General features: G+C 39.0%; 2 protein-coding genes across 2 annotated transcripts in view; both read right to left on the bottom strand.

Moving 5' to 3' along the window:
* The window catches only part of LOC125893644 (complement C4-B-like), a 42112-nt gene extending 39454 nt beyond the window's left edge, over positions 1-2658 (bottom strand). The window contains exons 1-2 of the mRNA XM_049584420.1: positions 875-2658; positions 423-612 (exon numbers count right to left, since the gene is read on the bottom strand). Of these exons, the coding sequence (XP_049440377.1) occupies positions 423-612; positions 875-945 (261 nt within the window). The 5' untranslated portion in view covers positions 946-2658. The remainder of the gene's footprint in view (positions 1-422; positions 613-874) is intronic.
* Positions 2659-2908: 250 nt separating this feature from the next.
* Positions 2909-26697, bottom strand: c4b (complement 4B (Chido blood group)). Its single transcript, XM_049584422.1, is given in 42 exon segments — positions 2909-3806; positions 3891-4023; positions 4113-4196; positions 4293-4397; positions 4507-4596; positions 4710-4812; positions 4886-4960; positions 9962-10052; positions 10185-10365; positions 10449-10539; positions 10896-10955; positions 11097-11255; positions 11340-11533; positions 11904-12066; positions 12806-12901; positions 13021-13213; positions 13372-13447; positions 14629-14835; positions 14918-15007; positions 15119-15170; positions 15609-15824; positions 15915-16054; positions 16138-16208; positions 17568-17682; positions 17807-18019; positions 18126-18197; positions 18567-18690; positions 18784-18927; positions 20480-20671; positions 20764-20931; positions 21020-21178; positions 21263-21375; positions 23440-23569; positions 23705-23828; positions 25050-25137; positions 25228-25310; positions 25407-25495; positions 25607-25677; positions 25789-25963; positions 26049-26238; positions 26545-26630; positions 26632-26697. Coding segments are annotated over 42 exon segments (5199 nt in total). The 5' UTR covers positions 26683-26697; the 3' UTR covers positions 2909-3664.
* Positions 26698-27873: the final 1176 nt, after the last annotated feature.

Below are 27873 nucleotides of genomic sequence, written 5' to 3'. Positions count from 1 at the left end.
CAAATCTAAAATGTTGCCATATTGGCACAGTTTTTGTGTTTTTTAGACACTAGCTCTTTCGGTGGCATCCTTTCGTCATCTCTTAAGTAAACAGACAACGTGTGCCCTTTGATCTCCTACAGCAGGCAGCGGAGACCCTCTGAGCAGCCACAGTATTAGAGACAAACTGCACAAAACATTTGTTGCTCGGCTACATTTATAAACAAACATAAACCTTATAAAGTTGTCATCATAATGAATATTACTATGCAAGACAAGTATAGCCCCGGAACACGTCGCTGATGTTATCTGCAAAGTCATGAGTGTTTGTTTTTTCCCCAGTTTCACCGGTTGACATAAATTAAACCAACTGGGGCTTTTAAGTCGGATCGAACCGGTTAAACCGGAAAAAGGCACAAGCCTAGTGATGAAATGTCTCATACCATGAGCTCAACTGTTTTGACCTCTCCTTCAGCAGTACATTGAGTGGTTTTCTTCTGGGACACTATCGTAGCGCTAGTCTCATGCTCCAAGTAAAGAGTAACAGGAATGTTGAGGTAAGTCTTTCCCATCTGGACAAACACTTTCTCGTTAACACCCACATGAAACACTCCAGGGGCTGAGATTAAGAATCTGCACACAAAGGTCAAAAATAACATGTCATAACATCGGCTTCTGTGCCTATAATCATCTGCAGTCCTGCATATTTCATCTAATTACATTGGAAATGTCATAATCACATAACATTTGCTGAAAACATGTTGATTATTATGTTTAAGGATATAAAATCTTATAAAACAGCTTATATTAACCCTCCTTGAACTGAACACAGAAAGGTTGGCATCACATTCAATTTTTACATAATGTAGATTCATGCAGCTAGTTCTACATTTACCCGTCATCCGTTGAAGAAGCTGATCCCTCAGTCAAGATCAGGAGCAGTATTGAAAAGACGTAGCACTCCATTGTGCAGCTCCTATTTCTTTGCCTGCTCTGACACCAGCTTCTGATTTTGGTATTTACCTGCCGCTGTATTTCTCAATCATTGGCTCTCTCAGTGCCCCCCCTCTGTTTTTTCTTTTTTTTTTTTTTCCAAAGAAGTATCACTCATGTCATGAGTGATGGCTCATGTAGCATGTGCTAACTGGTAATTAAATTGAGAAAATCATCATAATGTCAGATATAACATGTATACTGATGTGTACAGATGTGTGGCATACTCTTTAGTTCAATAGTATGTAAATTACTACATACATAAATGTACACAATCTAAACAGATTAATATAAAACATGAGGACAACAAAACAGATTATGATGAACTGCCCGATGCGTATCAGACTAAAAAAAGTATTTTTATAACACAATGTGGAGCCATTGTGTCATCAGTCACTTTGAGTCAGGACAGATTTTTCCCAATTCCCAAAGTCTGGGCTCTTTGGGTATTGGATGGAGTGAACACTGTTTACTGGTTCAGGAATGGTTTAGAGTGAAGTAGAGCTCAATAAAATCTGTTAACTTAATTACAACCATTTGTTTGGTGATTAAAATGTTTTACGATATCTTATTAGTTGTAACTAAAGCTGCTGGTTTAACAGATCATAAATCTCTGGTGTAGTTTACTTGTACTTTTATAACCTATTGTACGGGTGTAATTTTTTTAATTTTAGTGTTTTTTTAGACCAGTGACTATGTTTTCGACTTTTCTTCAAATGTGGCAAAAATGTCCACTTGGACTCAACAATGAACTAATTCGATTGTGGCGGTCATAGGTCATAAGCCAAGGTCGCTGTGACCTTGTCTGTCTCATTCTTATGAAGATGATATGTCAAGAACACCTTGGGGAATTCCTTCGAATTTGGTACAAATGTTCACCTGGACTCAACGATGAACTGATTAGATTTTAGTGGTCAAAGGTCAAGATCACTGTTACCTTGCATCTGTCTTATTCTCATGATCGCGATATTTAAGAACACATTGAGGGCATTTCTTCATATTTGACACAAACGTCCACTTAAACTTAAAAATGTACTGATCAGAAAATTGCAGTCAAAGGTCAAGGTCACTGTGACTATGCATTCGTCTCATTCTCATGAGTGCGATATCTTAAGAGGGCCTTCATGGAATTTCACTTAATTTGTCACAAGCGTTCACTCGGACTCAAGAATGTACTGATTAGACTTTGGTGGTCAAAGGTCAAGGTCACTGTGACCTCCTCACAAAACATGTTTTTGGCCAAAACTCAAGAATTTATGTTACTATGACAAAACTGCACATAAATGTCCGATAGGCTATAATGATGACGTGACAAAAGGTCAAAAGTCATCTTTACTGTGACATTATAATGTTTTGCATAAAAACTTTTTTTGGCCATTACTTAACTTCATATCTCAAGAAAAGAAGGGGAGACATTTTGTTGGATACCGAATTGGCAACACTAATCTTGGATGCCCACTGTAAAACTGTGTTGATTGTATAGATCTTCTATGCTGTCGGGTTGAAGATGTATGTGCAGCATCCATGTTTTCACAGACATGGATTTGAACTGTAAGTGCAACTTTACGGGTTCACAGAGGCATTTAAGTGCGAGGCAGCAATTCTAGTTTAGTTAAATTTAGAATAAACCAAAACTGTGTGTAAATGCATTATATTGTTACATCTTTATAGAAACTTTACTTCACTCTTACAGGTCTGGGGTTTTTTTTTTTTTTTTTTTTTTTTTTTAAAGATATTTTTTGGGGGGCATTTTTAAGCCTTTAATTGATAGGACAGACAAGGGAGGGAGAGGGAGGGAGTGACACGCAGCAAAGGGCCACAGGCCGGACCCGAACCCGGGCCACTGCGGCCTTGTACATGGGGCGCCTGCTCCACCACCAAGCCACCGACGCCCCTACAGGTCTGGGGTTAATATTAACACCAATAAACATCCATATCAAGGTTTTTGGAAGAATTTATTTTGCTATACAAGAACTAGAGCTGTTGGGTTTTGTTGTTTTGAATTTGAGCAAAAATGTACACACAGTTATACACATAATTAAAGGCCCTGTATAATCCAAAGACATATTTGGCACATGGAAGGAACATCTCTGTCAGCCTCTATTTCGTCTAATCCTAACAAGAGCTCCATGTGTTTACTTTACTTCTTTCTTCAAAATTATATTATATTAACACCTAAATCAGTTTAAGCTTTTTACAGAAAATGTAAAAGTGTCAGTCCACTGATGCGGCCTCGCATTACCACCCCCCACCAAAGAGAACTCAAGGAATTGTAAAGTCGATGTCCAGGGTCTGGAAATTTAATGTGAAGTAAGAAAAGAGAGTTTGAATTGAGAAACCTACATTTTAAAGGCTAAAAGACAAATTTGTTGATGATAACACATTTTCATCTGTATTCTGTGCTAAAATGTTCCTTATAAATGCCATTAATAATCAACGTCAACAAATAGTATAAAATCCAGTACGGGTCCTGCAAAGTCAAACTTTTTCACAACAGTTTAAATGCAGTCTCTTCTTTGCACACAGCTCCATGACATTTAATGAATTCCCATGTTGATCTGTGTAAGCAGTATGTGTGTATTCATGTTGTTTCACTATCATGACTGTGAGTATACAAGGTGAAAAAAGAGCTCTAAACTAAACTCTAAATCTAAACTGAAAATGTAAGTCAAATTAAACAGATTTGTCTGTTTCACTGTCTGCAGCCATTTATCTTGTAATCATCTGTAAATGTATTAAACCCAGCGCAGGCAGCTTTACGTGCAGATTTTTTGCATCCTTTCTCCAAAGGCTTTCTTTCAACCCAAGTGTTTGACTCCAGCAGATACTGCATCCTACAGAAAGAGGGAGAGAATGAACAGAAATTGAAATAGTCAGTGTAAAATTGTACTTTTATTAGTATTACTGATGATACTTACTCTCCATATGAGTCGGTTGTAGAGCCGTCTTTGCCCATGATGAGATACTGTTTTCCCAGTTCTAGCTGTCCTTTACAGTGACGCCTCTTAGCAAACACTCGAACAGAATTCTCACTCACATGGATATCTTCATCTGGCGAACAGATGATTGTCATTATATTAAGATGGATCGTCCAAGCATAAACAATCAAAGTTCAGTGTTACAGCATCTGCTTTACTTACGGGATCTGAGGACCTCGTTTACTTTCATTTTGTACAGCTCAAAGTTACTCTTCATGGAAACATTGAGGACTTCAACAATGTATGCTGAAATAAAACAATGTGTCACTATATGAAAGTAAAGGTTTGCGATTTTGATAGTCAAGGTAATATTAGTTTACACGTCTTGTGTGCAGTACTGACCGTAATCTACTGTAGGGTAGAAGCAAGCATGTTGTAAACGGTGATTCGTTGTGATTCTTTGACCTCTTCCCAGTTGAAATGTATTTTGTATTTTGTGACAGGGTCCTAAAGGAAAGGTGAATATGATAATTTAAATTATTTATACAAACCTGAAGTGTAAAGCTACATTTATTAACAGGTGTTTGTCGGTATGGATCTCAGAGTAATGGCCTACTTTCTGCACACTGGCACACATCCTCTGAACACAGTTTGGAGACCACATTGCTTCTTTGCGGGGCAGAGTAGAACACGGTACACTTTCTGTCTGCAAGGAAAGCATGAATAGTTCATAAATGCCTGGTAACTTATCCAAAACGTCCCCTCTATTGTGACAAAATAATTTAAAAAAATTGCAGAAATATGAAATGAAAAGCTTACTTGGTTCATAATAATCATAGAACACGGCTGGAGCGGGCTGTAGAAGGCCAATCGGTACTCTCTGTATAGCATCAAAACTAATGCATTCCTCTGATTCAAAGAGCTAGAGCAAGAGAAGATATATTTTAGTACTGGATATGTAAAATTTGTCTGTATGTAAAAGATTTCTGCCTCACCTCATTGAAGTAGAGCAGCACCTTTCCATAGGAGACCTCATAATGGGAAATGTACTGTTCAGGTTCGTCTTTTAGCTACAAGGAGACAAAAATTGTTTTTCTGTTAAGTTTAGTTACCCATTTCATGTTCATGTTTTGTGTCTTGTCTTGTACTTCCTGTTTTATTTTGAAGTGTTCACCTGCCTCTCCTTGTCTCCGTAGGTTTTACTTCCTGTCTGGCGCTGTCACACCTGCTCCCTGATTGTTCCTCCCCAGCTGTGTCTCATCAACCCCTATTACCTCATGTATTTAACCTTCATGTCTTCCCGTCTTGTTGCCAGTTCGTCATACTTCACAGACCTCGTTCCAGCACTCTATCTTGTCTTGTCTTGCCGGTAATAACAGTTTTGTCTTTTGATCTAGTCTTTGCCTCACGATTTGGATACCTTTGCCAGTCCTGATTGATATTCTGTGTACCGAACCCTGCCTGTCTTTTTGAATAAACCTCGTTCTTGTCTAACCGGAAAAGAATCGAGCCTTTGTGTCCTTTCCGAGCCACGTTCATGACATTTTCTATTTATCATGTCCTCAGTGTGCATTAAAATAGACACATGCTTTCCTCCTGGATAGTGTTATGATCATGGGTTCATATTATAGCCCCCATTGTAAATATTTCAGCCCTAACTTCTGGGAAATCATGTTTCTTTTTTCAGAGCCGCAAATCATAACAGTAATGATTTCCAAACGCTTTGTTGTTGGAGCTGAGAAGAAAACATGGCACCAGAGTACAAAATAAATTTAACCCAGAATTCAGATGTGAATTTATTGAAGTCAGATGCTGTTAGCACCCAGGTGTGGACTGTGTCACTCTTTATATCACCTGACCATCTGGTGGTCTTTTGTGAGTTTTTTCTCATAAATGCACCACTTTAATCTCATAAAATATCTGAGATTGACTAGTCCTAGTCATAACTATGATCTCTTTGCCCTCATCCTAACCACTTCCAACCCAAACGCGTTAACATTATGAGATCCAGCCAATCGCAGCACACAGTCAGATCCATGATAAAGGCGGATTTATACTTGCGTGTCAGCTCTGTGCAGAGCCTACACTGTAGCCTACATGGCCTACACTGTTGTGAGCATTTATACTATAGCAGTAGTGTGTGTCATTCTGCAGTTACTCCTCCCAATCACTCGCTGGTGGTGGGGTTTCTGTTAAATGCTGTTAAGTTGATGCAAAACACATATTAAACATGACTCACTAGTGACAATTTCAAACACAAGTACACAAATTGGCTTCACTATAATTGCAGCATTCACAAATTACTTGTCTTTTGCTGGACACATTTTCCCCCAAAAATTCAATATGCTAATATTATTAGTGCAAGCCTATGATATTTTTCATCATATAAATTAGCTTAGTGGCTAGTGGAGATCTCCTCTGCTCATATGAAGTCAAAATAAATGACACATAAGAAAAATTAAAATACTATTTTATGGAGGCTTTTCACAATTAATTGTTCCTTATCTGTGAAACAAAAGTAAATAAAAGCTTCCTTTCCACTAAGGGAAATGTTTTTCAGCTTAGAGAAAAAAACAGACAGGAGGTCTCTGTTGCAGCGATGTGTAGTTACATTTCTGGGGAGGTGCATGTCAGGCTACGGTGTAGGTTAGGCTGTAGGTTTGGTGTTGATTCGATGCAGAAGTATAAATCCAGCTTAAGGCGTCATAGGGACAGGTGTAAGTAGCCGAATAGCTGCAGTGTGACTACTGTCACTTGAGTGCAAACAGAGACATTGCCTTTATTTAAACTGTAGATTAAAAAATTAGTTTTCTCAACACCGTCATCTTTAAGGGAAAATTTTTGACTTTTTCTGAGACTTATTTTAGTGATGCTTGTTGTCTTTCAAGTCGAGAGTTAGATGAGAAGACTGTTAACATTTTCATCTTTGTATGCTAAACATAAGGGCTAACTTAAAGGGCCAGTGTGTAAAATGGGTTGAAAACAGTGACATCAGTGGTCAAATTCTAGATTGCACGGCTCACTCGCTCACGCCTCCCGTCGGGTAAATGACGGTGGCCTCATAGGGACAAAAAGCCTTGTGCAGACACGAGTTTTTCAGGAGTAGGTCTATCTAGCGACAAGGTGAATGTTTATTTAGAAATCTAAACCATGTTACGATATTGTAATGGATCACTCACAAGCAGGAGACCGGGGTAGCGTTCGGGAAAAAGGCCTGTTAATTTGAGCACTCCAAAAACTCTGGTAACACTCCAGGGGGTAAAAGACTCCGTCCCAAACTCTGACTCTTCTGACGTAACACACACACACACACTTCATACACACATACTCGTTTACAATACCTAGCGGGGACCCCCTCCCCTCTCTGCTTCACCAATCTCCAGCCCACACACTGACTGACAGCGTAGCCTGTAAACAGAGCTCAGCTGTTTATTTAGCCTAGCAATATCTCCGGACTATAGTAGCTGCAATGGACGACTTTGAACGCGATTTTTAAGAGTTTCTTGTAGCGGACACAGATCCAGAGCCATACCTGTTTGAGCCGGAGCATAAAGATGAGAGCCGGAGTACACTGAGCGGGCGAGAAGAGAGGCTGAATCCTCCGCTCCCATTTTGCTGCAGAGATTGGGATTCGGTGCTACCATCATTGGGGAGATATATCATCAGGAGGAAAAGCGCCACAGAGAATGCATCACAAGGAGTGAAGTTGCGTCTTCTTTTCCTTGCAGATGACGGTTCGGGTTCATTCTCTCCTGGTGCGTGGTAAGTGTGGTCCATTCCCACACTTTATAACTAAAAAAACTTTTCACTACTCTCCATCGACGAACTACTAACACTCTGCTGTTTCCTCCTCCTTCCTTCCTTCCTTCCGCTGTCTTCGTTGGTTTATTTATACACGCGAAACACGTTCTCTGGCTGGCTGGATTGTCCACTCGGGCTGCCTTACATACATGGTGGCGCAAGATGGCAACCTCTCTAAAGCAAGGCCCTTGCTACATATATATATATATATATATATATATATACAGTACAGGCCAAAAGTTTGGACACACCTTCTCATTCAATGCGTTTTCTTTATTTTCATGACTATTTACATTGTAGATTCTCACTGAAGGCATCAAAACTATGAATGAACACATGTGGAGTTATGTACTTAACAAAAAAAGGTGAAATAACTGAAAACATGTTTTATATTCTAGTTTCTTCAAAATAGCCACCCTTTGCTCTGATTACTGCTTTGCACACTCTTGGCATTCTCTCCATGAGCTTCAAGAGGTAGTCACCTGAAATGGTTTCCACTTCACAGGTGTGCCCTATCAGGGTTAATTAGTGGAATTTCTTGCTTTATCAATGGGGTTGGGACCATCAGTTGTGTTGTGCAGAAGTCAGGTTAATACACAGCCGACAGCCCTATTGGACAACTGTTAAAATTCATATTATGGCAAGAACCAATCAGCTAACTAAAGAAAACGAGTGGCCATCATTACTTTAAGAAATGAAGGTCAGTCAGTCCGGAAAATTGCAAAAACTTTAAATGTGTCCCCAAGTGGAGTCGCAAAAACCATCAAGCGCTACAACGAAACTGGCACACATGAGGACCGACCCAGGAAAGGAAGACCAAGAGTCACCTCTGCTTCTGAGGATAAGTTCATCCGATTCACCAGCCTCAGAAATCGCAAGTTAACAGCAGCTCAGATCAGAGACCAGATGAATGCCACACAGAGTTCTAGCAGCAGACCCATCTCTAGAACAACTGTTAAGAGGAGACTGCGCGAATCAGGCCTTCATGGTCAAATAGCTGCTAGGAAACCACTGCTAAGGAGAGGCAACAAGCAGAAGAGATTTGTTTGGGCCAAGAAACACAAGGAATGGACATTAGACCAGTGGAAATCTGTGCTTTGGTCTGATGAGTCCAAATTTGAGATCTTTGGTTCCAAGCGCCGTGTCTTTGTGAGACGCAGAAAAGGTGAACGGATGGATTCCACATGCCTGGTTCCCACTGTGAAGCATGGAGGAGGAGGTGTGATGGTGTGGGGGTGATTTGCTGGTGACACTGTTGGGGATTTATTCAAAATTGAAGGCACACTGAACCAGCATGGCTACCACAGCATCCTGCAGCGACATGCCATCCCATCCGGTTTGCGTTTAGTTGGGCCGATCATTTATTTTCAACAGGACAATGACCCCAAACACACCTCCAGGCTGTGTAAGGGCTATTTGACCAAGAAGGAGAGTGATGGAGTGCGGCAGATGACCTGGCCTCCACAGTCACCGGACCTGAACCCAATCGAGATGGTTTGGGGTGAGCTGGACCGCAGAGTGAAGGCAAAGGGGCCAACAAGTGCTAAACACCTCTGGGAACTCCTTCAAGACTGTTGGAAAACCATTTCAGGTGACTACCTCTTGAAGCTCATGGAGAGAATGCCAAGAGTGTGCAAAGCAGTAATCAGAGCAAAGGGTGGCTATTTTGAAGAAACTAGAATATAAAACATGTTTTCAGTTATTTCACCTTTTTTTAAGTACATAACTCCACATGTGTTCATTCATAGTTTTGATGCCTTCAGTGAGAATCTACAATGTAAATAGTCATGAAAATAAAGAAAACGCATTGAATGAGAAGGTGTGTCCAAACTTTTGGCCTGTACTGTATATATATGAAAGCATAATTATAAGGCTACGAAAACCAAACGAATTTTATTTTATAGCAATTATACACTTATATAAACATATTAATGGGTAGATATTCAGATTCAGATTCAGATTTGACAATAAACCATGCCAAATATTACACACTGGCCCTTTAAGTTATTTGTTTATTATATAGGTCCTATCAGGACTATTTCTTGATCAGGAGCGTTAACTTCCAGAAGTCTGCGCTGTTTGCCAGATAACAAGTCACAGTTAACTTTTAAAATTGAATGTATAAACTTGTACTTTTGACTTTCTCTCCAACTATAAGTCACCTCAGATTTTCTATTGAGAAAATGAATGGGACACGACATCAGGCACCCAAAAATAGCTTCACCCACTTTGCACTGAATGATGAAGAGGAGGTGGAGAGAGCTACTAACCCTGTCCAGGTCCTGAGTTACGGCCTCAAATCCACTCAGAAGTGTGATGTCAGCAATGGCCATTCCTGTGAGATTGCTGTCCGGGCTATGACTACAAACAGGAAAACAATGAAAAATGCAGGCTGAGAAAGACAATGATCAGGATTTATGATTTTTTCACGCAAAGTTTGTCTCTTTAATACTTATAAAAAGCAAATATGACATGAAACTCATTTTAACTAACCTGACACAGATTGTGTAGGTGAGAGTCTCATCTGACTTTACATCGTTATCAACATCTCTCCTGTTTCGGGTGCGAGCATCAAACCACTCAATTGCTGATCGTGGCACACGCGCGTCCTTCTCCACCACCTCATCGTTGTTATCGTAGTCGTCATAGTACTCATAATTTTCTATGATCTTAGCTTGAGAAACAGAGGTTAATGTATCGTTGTTGCTTTAATCAGCAACACGTGACTGTACCTTGTTATCAGCGACAAAAGCTCACCAGTGTACTTCACTTTCCCCGCCACCGTGACTCTGATGGACACTTGGTCACAGTCGTCCTCGGGGTCCAGTAGATAGTAAGCTTTTACAATCTGCCAAAGACATTGGTAATAGTAAATGGACCTGCACTTGTATTGTGCCTTTCTAGTCTTCCGACCACCCATTCACACACTGGTGGCTAAGGCTACCATACAAGGTGCCACCTGCAACTTGGTAACCATTCACTTGCACTTACACACTGATGGAGCAGCCATCAGACACAATATGGGGTTCAGTATTTTGCCCAAAGATACTTCGACATGCAGGCTGGAAGAGCTGGGGATCAAACCACCGTTCTTACGATTAGTGGATGACCCACACTACCTCTGAGCCACAGCTGCCTCAGGTTGGTGACTTACTGTAAATTATGTGATCTTTCAGCATATCTACAGACATTAATCAAACTTACTTTCAGCTTGGTTTCTCCTTTTCCTGTCAACTGCACATTTATGTTGTTCCCTGAAAATTTCTGGGACAAAAGACACACACACACACACATACACACACACACACACACACACACACACACACACACAAAAGCAAGTCATCTAAGAATGAGGTTGAATATTTATGTGTATTTTAGTGTAATTCTGACAGTGCTCTATGATACCTTGAGGTCTGTTTCCACCTTCTCCTTCTTATTTTCCAGTTCAAGCTTTACAATGTCTTTCCTTCCTTGCACTGTGAATTCTACAATCATATTTGCATCGGGACTGATGGACCTCTTTAGCTCATACTCCGCGAGAGCTTCCAAGGCCATGATTGTATCCTGAGCACAGTAGTAAAACATTATTAACATGTTTATTTTATCTTCTCTGATGGTTAATCTGGGCTATATGCACATCGCAATCACCTGTGAGGATTTGAAACCTCCAAAGTAGTTTTCTTGGGTGGTTAACCAGCAGGCTGTTTCGTCTGCCCACTTGGTATGCCCAAGTTCCACTGCAGCAAGGAGGGCATAGGCTGTAGTCTCTACTGTAATGCCATCTGCATGAGCTTGATTCTTTGGGCTGGCATTAGTTGTCCACAGATAACAGCCATTCTTCCCTGATGTAAGAAGTAGACAGAAAGTAGAAATGATGACAATTTTAAACAATAGCATATTGTGATACACTTTTTTGTTTACATCGTGACCAAAACAAGTATGGTTGCTCTTAGGGTCGGGCAATATGAGATAACTAATCAATTTAAACAACTGCTTTATGGCAGCATTGGATTTTTATATTCATTTTTACATCAGTGTAATGAAATAACTTTGTTCTTTCAAGCAGTTAATTCACTATATTTGCTAAAAACGGACATTTCTGTCAAGTTATTTTATCTATAATCAGTTTCTCAATTGGCTATATGGATTATGAATATGAAACTACATATATTATCCATATCACCCACACCTATTAGCTTTGATTGTACATACCTTTGGTAGCCAGTGCTTGAAGTTTAGTCCAGGCAGATGAATGATCTGTTCCCTGCGGCAGACAAACTGCCAGACAGTAGGCTGTGATGGCAACAGCATAGGGATGTTGAAGCTCCTCGAGGTGTGAAAGGAGATATGTTGTTGATCTTGAAATGCTTGCTTCCTGGTAGAAAGTAGAAAGAAGTCAGTCAGTACACTTTATGCATGAAATCTTTTCAAATTATGCATTGACGACAGTGTATTAAAATACATTGAGTATATAAACAATACACACCTGTAAAGCTAAGTGTCAACAGCCACACTAGCAGCTCTGTAAGGCTGTACTTAGGCACAGCAGTGCTTTAAATCATATATTAATCGTAGCATGCTAACATGACTACAATGCTAACATACAGCTGTTCAGCATGTTTACCATTATCACCATTTTATTTTTAGCTTTTTAGCCTGCTAACATTTGCTAATTAGGCCAAAACACAAAGTATAGCTGAGGCTGAGGGTTATGTCATTAGCTTTGCAGGTTTTAGTCATAAACCAAAGTATGAATAGGTCTATATTAAGATTTTGGTGTGAGATGAAAAGTCAAGAGATCAGCAAAGCTTGGCTGGTAACAATTAATGTCTGTACAGTCACTCTAGTTGATGTTGAGGTATTTCACAGGAAAGGTGAAAGCTTTGACCTGCTGATGGTGTTAGGGGAACAGTTCGAAGATCACCAAAGTCATCAGAATTCTTCCTCTGGGCAGCACTAATGTCTGTACAAAACTGCTTGGCAATCCATTCAGTAGTTGTCGAGATATTTCAGTCTGGACCAATGTGGTGGACAAACATTGCCATCCCAAAAACAACACTGCTAGTGTGGCCAAAAACAGTTACTCCAGACAGTAAGTCTTTCTATTATCTCACCGCATTATTTCTCAGGTCAGTTTGCAGGAACTGAAGGGACCGTTGCAGTGCAAGAGTTATGAAAGCCGTCATGGATGCATCTTGGTCTTTGCCTTTCTACATTAAACACAGAGACAATGTTGCATTCAAATGACTGCTAATGAGTTTGTTGCCACATCCAGTACTGTTCTAATATATGTATGTGCATGTTCTAACCAATACACGGTTGAGATTACCAGAACTCCTCTGTGTAGCACTGGATTTGGGTCACTAAATGACCCATCAGTCTTCTGTACAGAGAGCAAGTATCTGACTGATTGCCTGATCTCTTCTTCTGGTACGACCCTAGCCTTCCTGCCCTGCTGTCCAAAAGCCACTGTCTGACGCTGTGCCACCAATGATAGCACTTTCACTACAAGGGCAGTCACCCTGAGGACAAGAGAAAGGAAAAAATAAGGAATAAGAATTGATTGAAAAAGCGCATTTATAAATTGAGATACTGGAAATGAGAAAAGTTGGTTTCCTCTATTTGATATTGGAAGTAACTCCCTTGCATCAAAAATCATTAAGGCAGCATTTATACTCACCAGTTACTAGATGGCACTGAGCCCCATGCTCCATAAGATCCATCAGATTTCTTGTATGTTAAAATCCTCACATAACCTTTTAAAGAAAGTATTTACTGTGTTAAAAACTGAAATGTCTATAGCCATGTTAGTGACTTGTAGCTCGTGCAATGTTGATAACCAGTGTGTGAAATACCTGGTGAAAAATAGGGGGTCTCACCTACCTAGTGCTCCAGTGTTATGCTGAAGTCTTAAACTCACTCATCATGCATTACACACAATTTCATGGATGCAAGCTAAGATAATCCATTAGGCTATACACGTTTTGCTCACACATCACCAAGGCTAATATTGTTAACAAAAAGGCCAATCACAAAACTACACAACTATGCCCTGCAACAGAATCCATGCAGCACACTATTTTTCTCTAACCTGACACACACACACACACACACACACACACACACACACACACACACACACACACACACGCGCGCACACATACTCAAACCCGACACATGCACACCTTAGAAAGCAGGTCTATCACAAGTCAGTCATTGCAAACATGACTGGATAAAAAATACAAAACGTGTCAACCTTACCTGAAACTAATAATTGACTACAGAGGCCTAACAAGTAACAAACTTTGCTTTCTCTTTGATGTATTTTTCCAACTTCATGTCTACAGAGTTTGTATTTTTAACTGGGTATATAATATGGTTCAGGGGCCCATTCTGTATACTCAGTTCAAGTTTACTGATCTGGTGGGGATTTGGGGCGGTCTGGGATCAGACCACCTTGCGCTACCTGTCTGATCCCAGACCTTCCTGACTCCACCAGATCAGAAAACTTTCTGTTGCTGCTGTTACACAGGTGAGACCCTGCTGCTGGCCACCAGCCTGATGTGACCCCCCCAGCGCTAAAGTTTGCGCTGGCTGAATTTCAGTTGCTAAAGCTGTTAATTGTAGGTCTGTCTTCACGAAATATGACAGCTAGAGTAGATTGTAAAATAGCGATATGGGGCTCTGAATTTGATACATTTACCATTTATCAGACCACAAATGCATAAAGAATTAGCTAGCTATGGCACCCCAGAGTCTCTCTGGCACTAGAAGACCACTTCGTCAGGATGAGAGCAGGCGACAGAATTAGCTAGCTAGTTGTCCCTGCTGGCACTAACTAGCTAATTCTTACACTGTTGTTTTGGTGTGAATATGTTCTTCACTGTATTTTTTTTTTGCAAGACATTATGCAATTAACTGCTTTATATGCTCCTACCTTGCTCAATTTTATCAAGAGCATCATCTCTGCTTCCAGCAGGCAGGTTAAACCATTGCTCACTCAGGTCAAGGTAGCGAACAGCTGATGCTGTAGGGGCCAGTTTTGTCATTGTCTGTTCTAAACATCCTGTAGGCAGTACGATCAGGTCAGCAACCTTCTTAGGGGAAAGAAGGTTCTTCACATGTGAACTGCCAAATCCATCCCCTGTAAGATGAAAACACTGAAAGGGTAAGACACTTATTTACAAAGGTATGTGAATTGTATGTCTTTGTGTAACAGCACATACCTTCCACTGAAATGAAAATATTGGAGCTGGAGTCAGGGACTACGTCATCTGGTAAAATTCCGCTAATATTGAAATCCATCGAGCTCCTCCCTATCAAGATAGAAGTAAACTGATTCAAGCACATATTAATGTAAATTATATTGAAGAATGAAAATAATGACTGCTAAGCAAATGTCATGAAGACATACTGAGAGAACTCACCGCCTAATTTAATCACTCTGGTTTCTTCTTCTCTCTTTTGTAGTCCCTCTGCCTACAACAAAACATAGAGCTGATTACTCGTCGTCGCTAATTGCTAGTCGCTAACTAATCACTAATCACAAGTTGATTTAAGTTAACAAAACTAGTACACAAATATGCTCATTAGTTAAAATTTTAATGCATACTTATTACCATAAAAGTGTTAAGTGTAGACATAGACAATGTCTAATGCATAGATTATTATTACTGTATTATAGCTTATAGCACTTTTATCCATTTGTGTTAACTGACTGAACATTAGTATATCAGTATATAGCTTAAAGATTATATCACATATGGAGGGTCAACAAAGACAAGTCATTTTTGCTAAGCTTGAGATCCAAAATGACTACTTACATGTCACGTTTCCATATTTCTTTTGTCAAGTAGTTCGCTATTATGGAATTATTGTTTTGTAAAGAGATTAAAAAATAATGTCTTAGTCACTCACCAACACATTCAAAGTCTTCTCAACTGCATCGAGTCCCACCTCATTCTCTATATCATAGAGACGTATTTTGATGGGTATTGAGCCAGTTACCATGGGGACGGCACTGAAGGAAACAAACTGGGACGACTCTGGCTCCACAGTAATGTTAACAAAAGCTGTAGTGGTGGCTGAGCCAGGGGAGCAAAGTCCTTCAGTTTGTTCCATGTGAACCGCCACCTATACAAATGCAGGTGTCCACACATTAAATACCATCAAGGACTACATTTCAATTTGTACCACTTAACGTCAGCATTAGGTTATTTCTACCTGTAGTGTTTCGTAGCCATAGTTGTAGATAACAGGTGAAATGGATAGTTGCTCATATTTTTTCACTGAGTAAGGCAGTCTCAGAGACACAAATACACTCTTAAATGCTCTGACCTCAGAGGGCTTAACTACACAGAGACCTGAATGAAAACATAAAGAAAGTAAATTGTGAGAAGCTCTAAAGTCAAAGATCCAAGATTTATTTGTGATTTGTGATTATTACCAGTGGTTGGAGACAAAGTGACGACCTGAATCTCCCATGTGGTGATAGAATCAGGTAGAGTCAAAGAATACCTAAGGGGTTTCAGTTAAGATAAAATGAAGAATGTTGTTTTACTAAGATGCATCTGACAAATGCTTTGTCCAAAAATAATTTATGCCAGAGGTGTCAAACTCATTTTAGTTCATGGGCCACATACAGCCCAATTTGATCTGAGATGGGCCGGACCAATAAAACCATCGCACAATGACTAAGTGCCATCAACTCCAATATTTTCCCTTTTTTGTGTTAAGAATTACAAGTACATCCTGTAGGCATTCACCTTTTTACAAAACAGATAAACAGCCTGAGATACTTTAAGAAAGTATTCATTGGTACATCAGAGAACTGTACTCTGGACAAGGTGGAAAAGCCTCTGTAGCAGAATTTTATATTAAATAGGCAATGCATTGTTTAAGTTGCTCCTGAAACCTGGCACCTCTTGTCAAGTCATCTATTTGATTTGCATTTCCATTACAACAGGGCAACCTTCTTGAAGATGTGTCTTAAAGTGATGATGGCTTGTCTTGAGTAATGACGTTTAAAAGCAGAGTGTTGATCCATGGCTTAAGTCCCCTGTTACTTTTGTTGCATGTGTTTTTTCCCACAGCAGGGCAGGTAAAAGAAGTTTACCTGTTGGAGGTGAGCTGTTTGCAGAGGTGCAGTAAGAGCCTGTTAGCTGTTCCGCTAATTCAGATAACACATTTCATTTCCTATAGATTCTTCACAATAAAAGTCCCACGTTATTTTGTTATGTATAAACTTATATTGTGAAGCACAAAAATAAGGAAATGTTGAAATTTCGATAAGCAGCGTCACACAACTTATAATATGGCAGATAGCAAACATGAAACAGTAAGATAAAGAGGGGTTGTCGGGGGTTAGCTGCGGTCAGTGAGACATCACTGCTACCTGCTAAGGGGTCGTCGGGTGTTAGCTGCAGTCGCGAAACGTCACCGCTACCTGCTTGAGGGTTGACAGACTGGCTTTTGGACCTACTCTAGAGAAGTTCCGTCTCCGGCGCAGCTTGGCGTAGCACAGCGTGTCTAATCTGACAGTGGAAACACAAATTGGCGTGGTGTGGCTTTACTCGGGGCAGCCAAGAGTGACAATGGAAAAAGGGTAATGGCGGGCCAAATTCAACCCTTTGGTGGGCCAGTTCTGGCCCACTGGATGTATGTTTGACACCCCTGGTTTATACTGTGGACTTAAGGTAATACATTTAACCAGATTCATTACACTAAACATTTAAAAAACGCTGCAATTCTCACAATCGATAAAAGCCACAAACAGTAGCACCTCTAAAGGCTATCAACAAAACTGGGGGGTAGCAAAGGCTGTAATGGCTGTAACTAGAAACTGTATTTGTTTGGAACTGTCTGTCCAGCTCTTACCTTCTTTTGTCATTTACATCAAATTCTCTGAATTCAAAGCTTGGAGGGAAAAAACGTCGAATGTACTGAGCAGCAGTGTCCATGAAGAACTCTTCAATGTCAGCTGTGCTTGCAGCTAAAAATGAGAGAATAAAATGTTTGTGATTACACTCTGTGTTAATCTTGCCACAGTTATTTATTAAATGCTGTCTAAGTAGGCATTATAAGTATTTAATGTTCACACAACAATTTCATCTTACTCCTGCCAAGTCCATTCTGGGCGTCCTCTTGTATCTTTTTTTGTCTCAGGCGCTCTCCCTCAAGGCAGCATTTTAAAAAGACGTCTGCACAGACAGGATTTGCTTCCACCAGAGAGACTCTCTTTGCTCTATCCTGACATGTCCGTATCATAGGGATGAGAGAAAACCCGCGAACACAACAGTCCTGCAGCTTTTCATCTGAAAAGTTTGATTCTGAAAGTGACAGTAAAAGAAAAAGAAAAGGCACATGTTTATAGTATATTTTTACCAGAAGTATCTTACATTATCTCAGAGTTAAAATGCCAGAATGTTGTCTTACTTAAGGTTAGCATCTCCTGTTGAAGGTCTACAGCGCGCCTTTGTCGTACAGATTGTGAATTACAGGCAAGATCTGGAAAAGTAGTATAACGACATTAAAGCTCAGCAAGAGATATGTGAGTGGATAAATACTTGAGTTAGGATGGTTGCTGGCTCTATGAAAACTTACTAAGTTTTGAATAAAACAGCAATTACCTACATGGCTCAATACCATATCAATACTCACACTTCAATAGCCTATGTCCCATTTTCTGAAACTTGGGATACGTTAAAGTATGTTTGTGTTAATTTAATGTTTTATAAACTTGAAACAATCTTGATTGCATTGAGACAGGTAATAATACTGTTTAACACAATGTAAACAGGGAGAATAATCTGTTTGTCCTGTTGTCGTTTAACATTTTAAAGGATTTAAATTAAGTAAATTGTGTTTTTGTCTCACCCTTTTTCCATGCTGATTGTGAATGAGATACAAAAGACAGGCCAGCGTCGTTTAGTACAGATTCAGAGTCAGCTCCAGCACCATATGAGCAACCAAGGTCATATGACCGCATGGTGGAAAACACCTGAAAAGTGAAACAAGAGCTTGGATTTAATGTATGATAATATATGGCTTGAATTAAATATTCTCAGTGAGACAGTAAGTGTGAAAGTCTTACCTGTTTGGCTGTGAGTTTATTATCAGCATTGAGAGCGTAGATGGCTTTATCCACAGCCAGTAAAGCCACTCTGGCTCTCTGACCATGTAAGTCAAAGTCTAGCTCGGACCGTCTTCCAGGTTCAAATGGTCCTCTTGATTCTACCTGAATTTAAGTTACAATATTACAATTAATATTATCAGTGTCATTGTCAAAGGTCAGGGTTAAAGGAACAGTGTGAAGACTTAGTGGCATCTAGTGGTGTAGACTGCAAACTGCAACCAGCTAAAACTTCTCCCATGTGGCAAGTGTAAAGTTATGGTAAAGATTCCTTCAGTGTTCATTGTTCAGAAGTTTTTTTGTTTTTTTTTACTGAGCATCAAATTATCCACAGAGATCTGCTCCTCTGCAAAATGAATGGACCAGGGGCCTCATTTATAAAACTGTGCAGAGAATCTACACTAAATGTTTGCGCACATACAAATGAGGAAATGGACGTACGCCAAAAAATATTCTGATTTATAAAACCATGCATACGCATGCCATTACGCAGTCTTCTTTTATAAATCCCAGATCAACTTGGCATTGTCTGCACATGGACCAGCCTCACTTCCAATATGCTACCTGCCCACATTCAGCCATAAATAGTCAATGCAAAGCACCTCATTAATGCTGATGCATATACACAAGCTGGCTTATCAGTGTTTTGTTTTTTTGTTTTTTTATGGTAAATCATAGCAACGGCCGAGAGGAAAAACACGAAAATTGAAATTCCTGATGCAGAAGTTGAGGTGCTTCTGTGGGTGAGCTGGAGGTAAAAAAGCACATCGCCTATTGTTAAGTGGGCAGTGGGGTCACAAACGAAAGAAAAGGCATTGAGTTCAAACATGTTGTTGGAGTGCATAAGTGTGTTCACACTGAGGAAGGGACCACTTTTCAAACTGGAAATAGCGGCCGAGGACTGTGCGACCGTAAACGTCGCTGCATTGTACAAATACATGTGTTTTTTGCACTAAGCACCACTATATTGGTGTCGGGTATGAGCCAGCAGTATGTTTATTGAGTTAATTTAGCAGCCTGTAATGATTTCGTACCATGAACAATAACACGAATGCTAATGGTAGTTTGCTAACTAGCTAATTTGCGGTTGTCATTTCCGGTGAGTGCACAATGGCCGTGTTTGGTTTGAGACAACACTACCCTGTCGAAATTCGTGCACTACGCCAAAGAGTATAGTACACATAGTATATTACATAGAATTGTACTAACCGAATTATGTGATTTGAGACACACCTTAAGTTTGCCAATGCAAAGTAGCAAAAGCACAAATGCCCCTATGGCCAGTGTTTGGTTTGTCCATTCGAGGCTACTGTAGAATTACTAGCATAGCATATTACTTACATAGCAGACTTGGTGGACAAGGACCCGCTCCCTATATTGATAAGACTGCTCATTCGGAGGTAACGAAAACATGGCAATCCTTATTTCCAGGTGATCATACGTTGAAGAAAACATACTTTTTATTTTTTTTTTACATTTATGCCAATAAACCTCTCTCTAAATCCTACACACTGGATCTTTAATTAAATGAATAAATTCAAACAGTACATCTAAAAATATAGGTTGTGTAGGCTGTGGTCAGTAGTTGGAACCAACTAGAACTAACCCCTAACCCCCCCCCCCCCCCGCTGCACTCCTATCTGTTCTGTTTACTCACCTTGACCTTTATCTCACATTCATCCCTGACATCTATCCACACCGAGTCAGCAATGATGTCACCACGCTGGTTGTAGTAATAGCCAATCAGACGGAAGGATGGCACCATATCAGGTGTTATCTGCAGGTTGTGTTTAACTGCAGTACCTAGTCCAAGAGAGCCCTTTTGTATTATGATCCCACGGCTTAAGACCTACAACACAGTCAATATGAAAATGTTAAGATATAAAATCTGTTGCTTTTTGTCAAAACAAACCATGTTGTATTAACTTAGATGTGCCTTACCATGTAATATATATAACCCCGTCCTGGGCCATTGATGGTGTTGTAATTCACAGTCAGTGACTCGCCCACAGTAAACAACTTGTTGGTAAAGCTCAGGTAAAGGTAGCTGCCACTTGGAGATGAAGCACGTTGAATTACTTTCCTCTGTGTAAGGCCATCTGCTGACACCTAATGAAGTCAGGGTGTAAACAGTTAAACTGAACTAAAGAAACACCAAGTGATTTATCAATTTGATAACATCTTTAGAAATACTAACTTCAACAATAATCTGAGCCACGTTCTGAATATTAAACACAGGGAACACTGCCCCCTCCTGGTCAGTGGTGCCTTGCCAAGAATCCACTGAAGATTGTTTTATATCAATGTTTACTGGCACACCAGCTGCTGGGGAGCCATCTGGCAGACGCATGACCACCTATAATAACAAACCAAATCTTTCACACACAAAATCATCAGTCATGTATATACCTGTGTACCTGTTTGTTCTTTAAATGCATACCACCACATCTAGCGGATATCCAGGAAGGAAATATGAGCGAGTTCGAGAGAGATCCATTGTGTATTTGTGGGAAATAATCGGAAGGTAAACTTCTGCCTCTTGCATTTCACCACCTGGGCAAAAAATGCAAAAATGAGATGCAAAAAGAAATCACTATAACGTTCCTAATACCTTCCTCTTTGTACTAGTAGCAATAACAGAATTATAACAGAATTGTTGTTGTTGTTGTTGTTGTTGTTAGCATATTATTGTTTTCATAATATCAAACATAGATAAATACATAAATAAATATATTTTTAGTGACAAAAGGACACTTTTTTGGGATTTCTGATCTGCTATAGTGATACTAACAATTTCTTCCAGCAATTTCATGGCATATGAAAATAGGCATATGTTCTACAAAATAATGGATTGTGGTAATTTTTTTACTTGATAATTCTATTTAAAATATTCCAATGTATTTATTATATTAAGACCCCTTAAGTTTACAAGAGGTCCTGTTCAATGTGAGTCAAACTGCTGTATTTCAACCATAGACTGTATAATAAAGATGACATGACAGCACCCTAAAAGTGAAGCCAAAACATCTCGATTACCCCATGGTGGCTGGCTGCCGGATTTATACTTCTGGATCAAATCGACACGGTACCTACGATATAGGCTCTGTGTCGACATAGAGCTTACGCCATACCCTACGCCGTAGCCTGACATGCACCTCCCCAGAAATGTAACTACACACTGCGGCGATGCAGACCTCCTGTCTATTGTTGTAAGCTGAAACCATTTCCCTCGGTGGAAATGAAGCTTTTATTTACTTTAATGTCACAGATAAGAAACAGTAAATACTGAAGACATTAAAGCCTCCAGAAAATAACATTTTAAGTCTTGTGTGTGATTTATCCTTCAGGATTTATACTTTGGGATTTGGCTGGCTTCATATGAGCAAAGGAAATCAGCGCTCATTGCTAGGATAATCTATACAATGTAAATTGCCATAGGCTTGTGTTAATAACGTTAGCATGTTCCATTTGTTTGGGAAAATGTGTTTAAGACAGTTGTTTTGTCAGTGAACCTTGTGAGTTGTAACGGAGCTGAATTTTGTAATGTTACCTTTGTTAAATGTTGCTGTTGTCCCTGGTTTCATATGAGTAGAGAAAAAAGTCTGCTAGCCATTAGGCTAATTTATACAATGTAAAATGTCATAGGTTTATGCTAAAAACATTAGCATTTTGTATTTGTGGGGAGAATGTGTCTAGCAAAAGACAAGCGCTTTGTCTGTGAATGCTGCGAGTTATAGTGAAGCTGATTTGTGTAGTTGCATTTGAAATTGTCTCTATTGAGTCATGTGTAATTTGTTTTTTTTCCGGTGTGTTTTGGATCAACTAAACTTTACAGCACTTCACAGAAACCCAGCCACTGACTAGTGTTTTGGAGGTGTAACTGCAGAGTGACACAGACCCACCACTGCAAAAGTATAAATGTTCACAACGGTGTAGACTGCGGCGCAGGGTCTTCTGCACAAGTATAAATCCATCTGGCGCCCCCTCCATGTTAACCAATGGAACCTGGACCAAACTAAAAGATGATGTGCATGCCAAATATTTTTTTCCCAAAATATTTTCTGTCATTTAAGGGGAAGTACTTGTGACATTGACATACGTTCAAGTTTTTGTTTTTATGTAAAGTTTGGTTTTTTGAGTGACAGCTGTGTTCGTTGGTGTGCTACCAATCAACGGAAGTACTTGCAATTGGCTGGATGGGTGTATGGGCTGAAACTTGAAACAGTGGCGATTGCTATTGTGCAGACTCTGGTTTCAAATGATGTCACCAGTTCAAGAGGGCAGCATTCATATGCAGGATATTTTGGTTGCTTTTTTTTTTATTTTTTTTTTTTTACAGTCTAAAGAAGTTGATACGTGTTGTCCCTCTTTATACAGTCACTAACTTTAACATTTCGTTTATAAAATACCATTTCCCATCATCCAGAATCATTGCAGTCCCCTGGAGGTGCGTAATGGGAAACAGAAACAAGCTGTCTGGCCTTTAACAAGTACGTGTTAACATAACATTTTCCTCACATGCTGCTGTACATATATATTACACTCTAAAATATATTCCCTCTTTACATCTTAGTGGTTGCTGACTTAAACATTATGTAATAAAAGAGTGTCCTTTACTTTGTATGTTGATGACGAAGACTCCCAAATAAAGTTGTGCTCCACTTTGCATTAATTGGAGGAGGGTTTTGTTCTGCTGCGCATGTAAGTCTGCTATCTGGAGAGAAGCTGAAGCACTTCCATCCTGGACCTGCAAGAAATGGCTTAAATTGTTGATATGCAAGTATTGTCACACCTAAGAGATGCAATATGTTGCTAGATTATCTGATATCAGATCTTAAAATGAGCTGCATTGTAAATATTAGATAGATATCCCTTTGCTCACCGAACCAGTCAACTCCAGTCCCCTGATAATGACAGGCTTTGTTTTTTGACCAGGTTTTGCGCCTTTTTTTATCACTCCAAACTGGCAGTGGTAAGCACCTTTTACTTTCTCACCATGTGAATACCTAGAAAAAAATAATTGAAAAATGATTACTGTTGGTGAGACAAAAAGAGAGTCTAAAATTATAGTGGTGGTGTTTAAGACAAGCAGCCTAAAGATTATAATATTAGCACAGTATCGTATTGTCAAATAGAATTTGAAAAAGGTATTAGGTCTACACATGCTGTACAGAGCTTTTTAGACACTTTTAGCTTATTTTGGGGTTTATTGATAAGCAAGTTGTAGAGCGTTAGCAGTTAATGTTAGCTTAAGTTAAAGGAAAGTCCTCTCAGGAGTTGGTGGACAAATATGAACTGTTAAAAGTGCAAAGAGACCACGGTATAATGGACTCACTCACTCAGGTGGCCGAAAACATAACTCTGGATGTGCAAGTAGCTAATGATGGAAAGCTAATGCTAATGATTAGCTAAGTTATTGCTAGTTAACCGTTGTGTTTTTGTAAAATGTTGTGGTTTGAAATGTTGTGTTTTCTGAAATGATATTTTGTGACATGTCGTGTTTTGTGAAATGTGTTTTCTGAAATGTCCATGTTTTGTGAAATGTTGTGTGTTGTGATGTGTTTTCTGAAATAATGTTCTGTTAAATGTTTATTGTGAAATGTGTTTTGTGAAATGATGTTTTGTGAAATGCCATGTTTTGTTAAATGTTGTCTTTTCTGAGAAGTTATCTATTCTGCAATGTTATGTTTTGTTAAATCTGTTTTGTGATGTTTTTTTCTGAAATATGTTTTGTCAAATGTCTTTTCTGAAATGTTGTCATCTGAAATGTCATGTTTTGTGAAATGTGTTTTCCAAAATGTTGTGTTTTGTGAATTGTTTTGTTCAGAAATGTTGTTTTGTGAATTGTTTTGTTCAGAAATGTTGTGTTTTGTGAGATGTGTTTTGTGAAATTATGTTGTTTTGTCAAATGTTGTTTTTTCTGAAATGTTTTTATTTAATGAAATGTTTTTATTTGAAATGTTGTTTTATGAAACATTTTTCTGAATTGTTTTTTTTTTAAATGTCATGTTTTATGACTTTTTTCTGAAATTTTATGTTTTGTGAAATGTTTCATGAAATGTTGTGTCTTGTGAAATGTGTGTGTGTGTGTGTGTGTGTGTGTGTGTGTGTGTGTTTTAATGAAATGTTGTGTTTTGACCTCCAGGTCCATGGTACTCTAGGCATTTATAGTGAGTAAGAAAATTTGGCAGTAAATTGAGTGTAATGGGAAATTAATCAGCACTTACCTTGCTGAGATGCTGAAGTCGAACTGTTTAGCATTCAGCAAAATGTAGCGCTGTTCCATTGCAATGTTGACCTCAAAACTTGGTAAAACTAGGGAGTGTAACAATAAAAATGTTTTTGAGAGGGACAAGGTATTATCTGTTAATTCAAAACAAAGTGAAATACATCAAATGAGCTTACCAAATTTTTGGACTCTGAACTCTCTGGAAACAGCGTTTGCTTCATCCTCTTGATAGTGTGCTGTAATCTTCCATGTGCCCATTCTTTGTATACAAAACATATATGTGTCATAATGGTATGCCAAACTTGCTTGTGCTGTTTTGTTAGACCCACTTTGTTGTTAACCTGTTTTAACGTACTTAGAGACATCAGGTATGGGGAATGTGTCTTGGAGAATTCCTCCCTTTGCAGTCCTAAGGGACTTCATTACTCTGTTTCCAGCAGCATTCTGTCAGAAAATATTAAAAGCCTAAATTGTTAAATGAAGTTAAACCATATAAATAATTTATTCAGATATTTCAAAATCCTCTTTATTCCTAGAGAAAAAGCATCTTCTTACAAATACTGATATCTGGAACACTTCCTCGTGTGGCCTGAATGAGTGGTCAAGAGTGAATATCCTGTATCTCACTAGAAGAGAGATAAAGTAACTTTAAAAACAATCACTGGTAGTTATTTGTTGAGTGGAGAATGTTTGCACATTTGTTTACATTTCTGCACATTTATTGACTTTCCTTTTACCTTTATGTGTCGGGCTGTAGATTGGCTGGTCAGTCTGAATAAAGATGTAGCCCCTGTGTTTTGACACCAGGACACGTGTCATCCTCCTGACACTGAGGGAGGGAATCTCTGCCACCAGCATAAGGTAGGGGCGCTCTTTACTTGGAGGCAGTGTTGAGTAAATTTCCCTGTCTATCTGTTAAGATTAAAACACAAATTAGATGCTTAGGTTAATGACATCTCATTCCTGTCTGTGATGAGAGTGATGAAATGTCTCATACCATGAGCTCAACTGTTTTGACCTCTCCCTCCGCAGTACATTGAGTTATTTTCTTCTTGGACACTATTATATTACCAATCTCACGCTCCAAGTGTAAAGTAACAGGCTTGTTGAGATAAGTCTTTCCCATCTGGACAAACACCTTCTCGTTAACACCCACATGAAACACCCCAGGGGCCGAGATGAAGAATCTGAGCACAAAAGTGAAAAGTAGCTCTTACTTTATTCTTCATTACTATATTTTGCATTCGTTGACATATATGCCTATAAACATCTGCAATCCTGCATATTTCATCTTATCTACATCATGACAAAAATGAGAATAATCAATTAACATTAATTATCATGAAACCATGCATAGATTATTTAAAATGTAATGATATCTAAAATTTTCAGAGACAGAAAGCATGTTTAACCATCTTCATTAAACACAGAAAGGTTGGCATTACATTACATTTTTACATAATGTAGATTCATGCAGCTAGTTCTACATTTACCTGTTGTCCGTCGAAGGAAGGGATCCCACAGTCGAGATCAGGAGCAGTATTGAAAAGATGTAGCACTCCATTGTGCAGCTCCTATTTCTTTGCCTGCTCTGACACCAGCTTCTGATTAACTGGGGTTTTGTTATTCATCCACCCCTGTATTTCTCAATAGTTGGATCTCTCAGTGCCCCCCCTCTTTCTGTTTTTCTGAAATCACTCTGAGGAGAGATGGCTCATGTCGCATTGTCTAACTGACAATACATAAACTGGGAAAATCTGTTCTGTTCTGTTAAATATAACATGTTCTGTTAAATATAACATGTATACTGATGTGTGGCATACTCTTTGGTTCATTAGTATGAAAATTTCAACATACATGAGAGTACATGATCTAAACAGATTAATATGAAACATGATCACAACAGTTATAGGATATGTATATATGTATATTCAGATCATAGTGGACTGTCAGATTCATTTCAGGCTACAGCATGTTTGATTTTATAAAAGTCAGTTTTATATCACTGCTGCCTGGCGTGCAGCAGGAAAAGTGTTTGTTTCTGTTTCACAATGTGTAACTATTCCCTCATTGGTCACTGCGAGTCAGACAGATTTCCCCTAAATCACGTGATTTACAAGAAATCAAGTTTGGACTGTTTGGGTATGGGGTGGAGTGGGCACTGTTTATTTTGTACTGCTTATTTAACACGTAGATGTCCTGTGCAGTTTCCTTTGTAAATTTATAATCTTTTCAATGTGCGTATTCATCAGTGGTCTGATCTGTCCTCAGGGGAATTTAAAAAGCTGCCAAAATGTGTTCTGCCTGATCTTATAAAGTGGAGCAGACTTTAGATTTATGACACAGACACAGAGTATTAACAGAATGTAGATAATAGTAAAAAATATATTCAGAGACAAGGTTAGAAATTTTATTTTTTTGTGCATGAACAGTTTGGTATAAGATGCAACAAACATAATGACAATTCAACAATCCAGCAATTCAAGATTACATTGTTAACATTTTTGATAATCCCAAACTGCAAGTGAATGCATCAGAATTTTACATCTTTATGGATGTTTTACTTTATACTCATAGCTCTTGTGTAAACTTAAACAGCCACAAACGTCAATATCAACATTTGTGGAAGGCGTTAAGCACCAGTTCAAATCGGTGTCCAGACTGAGGCTGATCCCTAGAGTCTCGTAAATGTTGCCTGAATTCCAGCTTATTTGGAGATTTAATTGTTGTTCAGTTCTAACTTTCTTCTCTTTTTTTTTTTTTAAAACATCAACACACAATAGATTATTTTTCAGCATATTCCATGCCATTAATTTAAAAGT

This window comes from Epinephelus fuscoguttatus, linkage group LG8, assembly GCF_011397635.1.
Source record: "Epinephelus fuscoguttatus linkage group LG8, E.fuscoguttatus.final_Chr_v1".
NCBI lineage: Eukaryota > Metazoa > Chordata > Actinopteri > Perciformes > Serranidae > Epinephelus > Epinephelus fuscoguttatus.
This window is presented reverse-complemented; position numbering and strand designations above follow the sequence as displayed.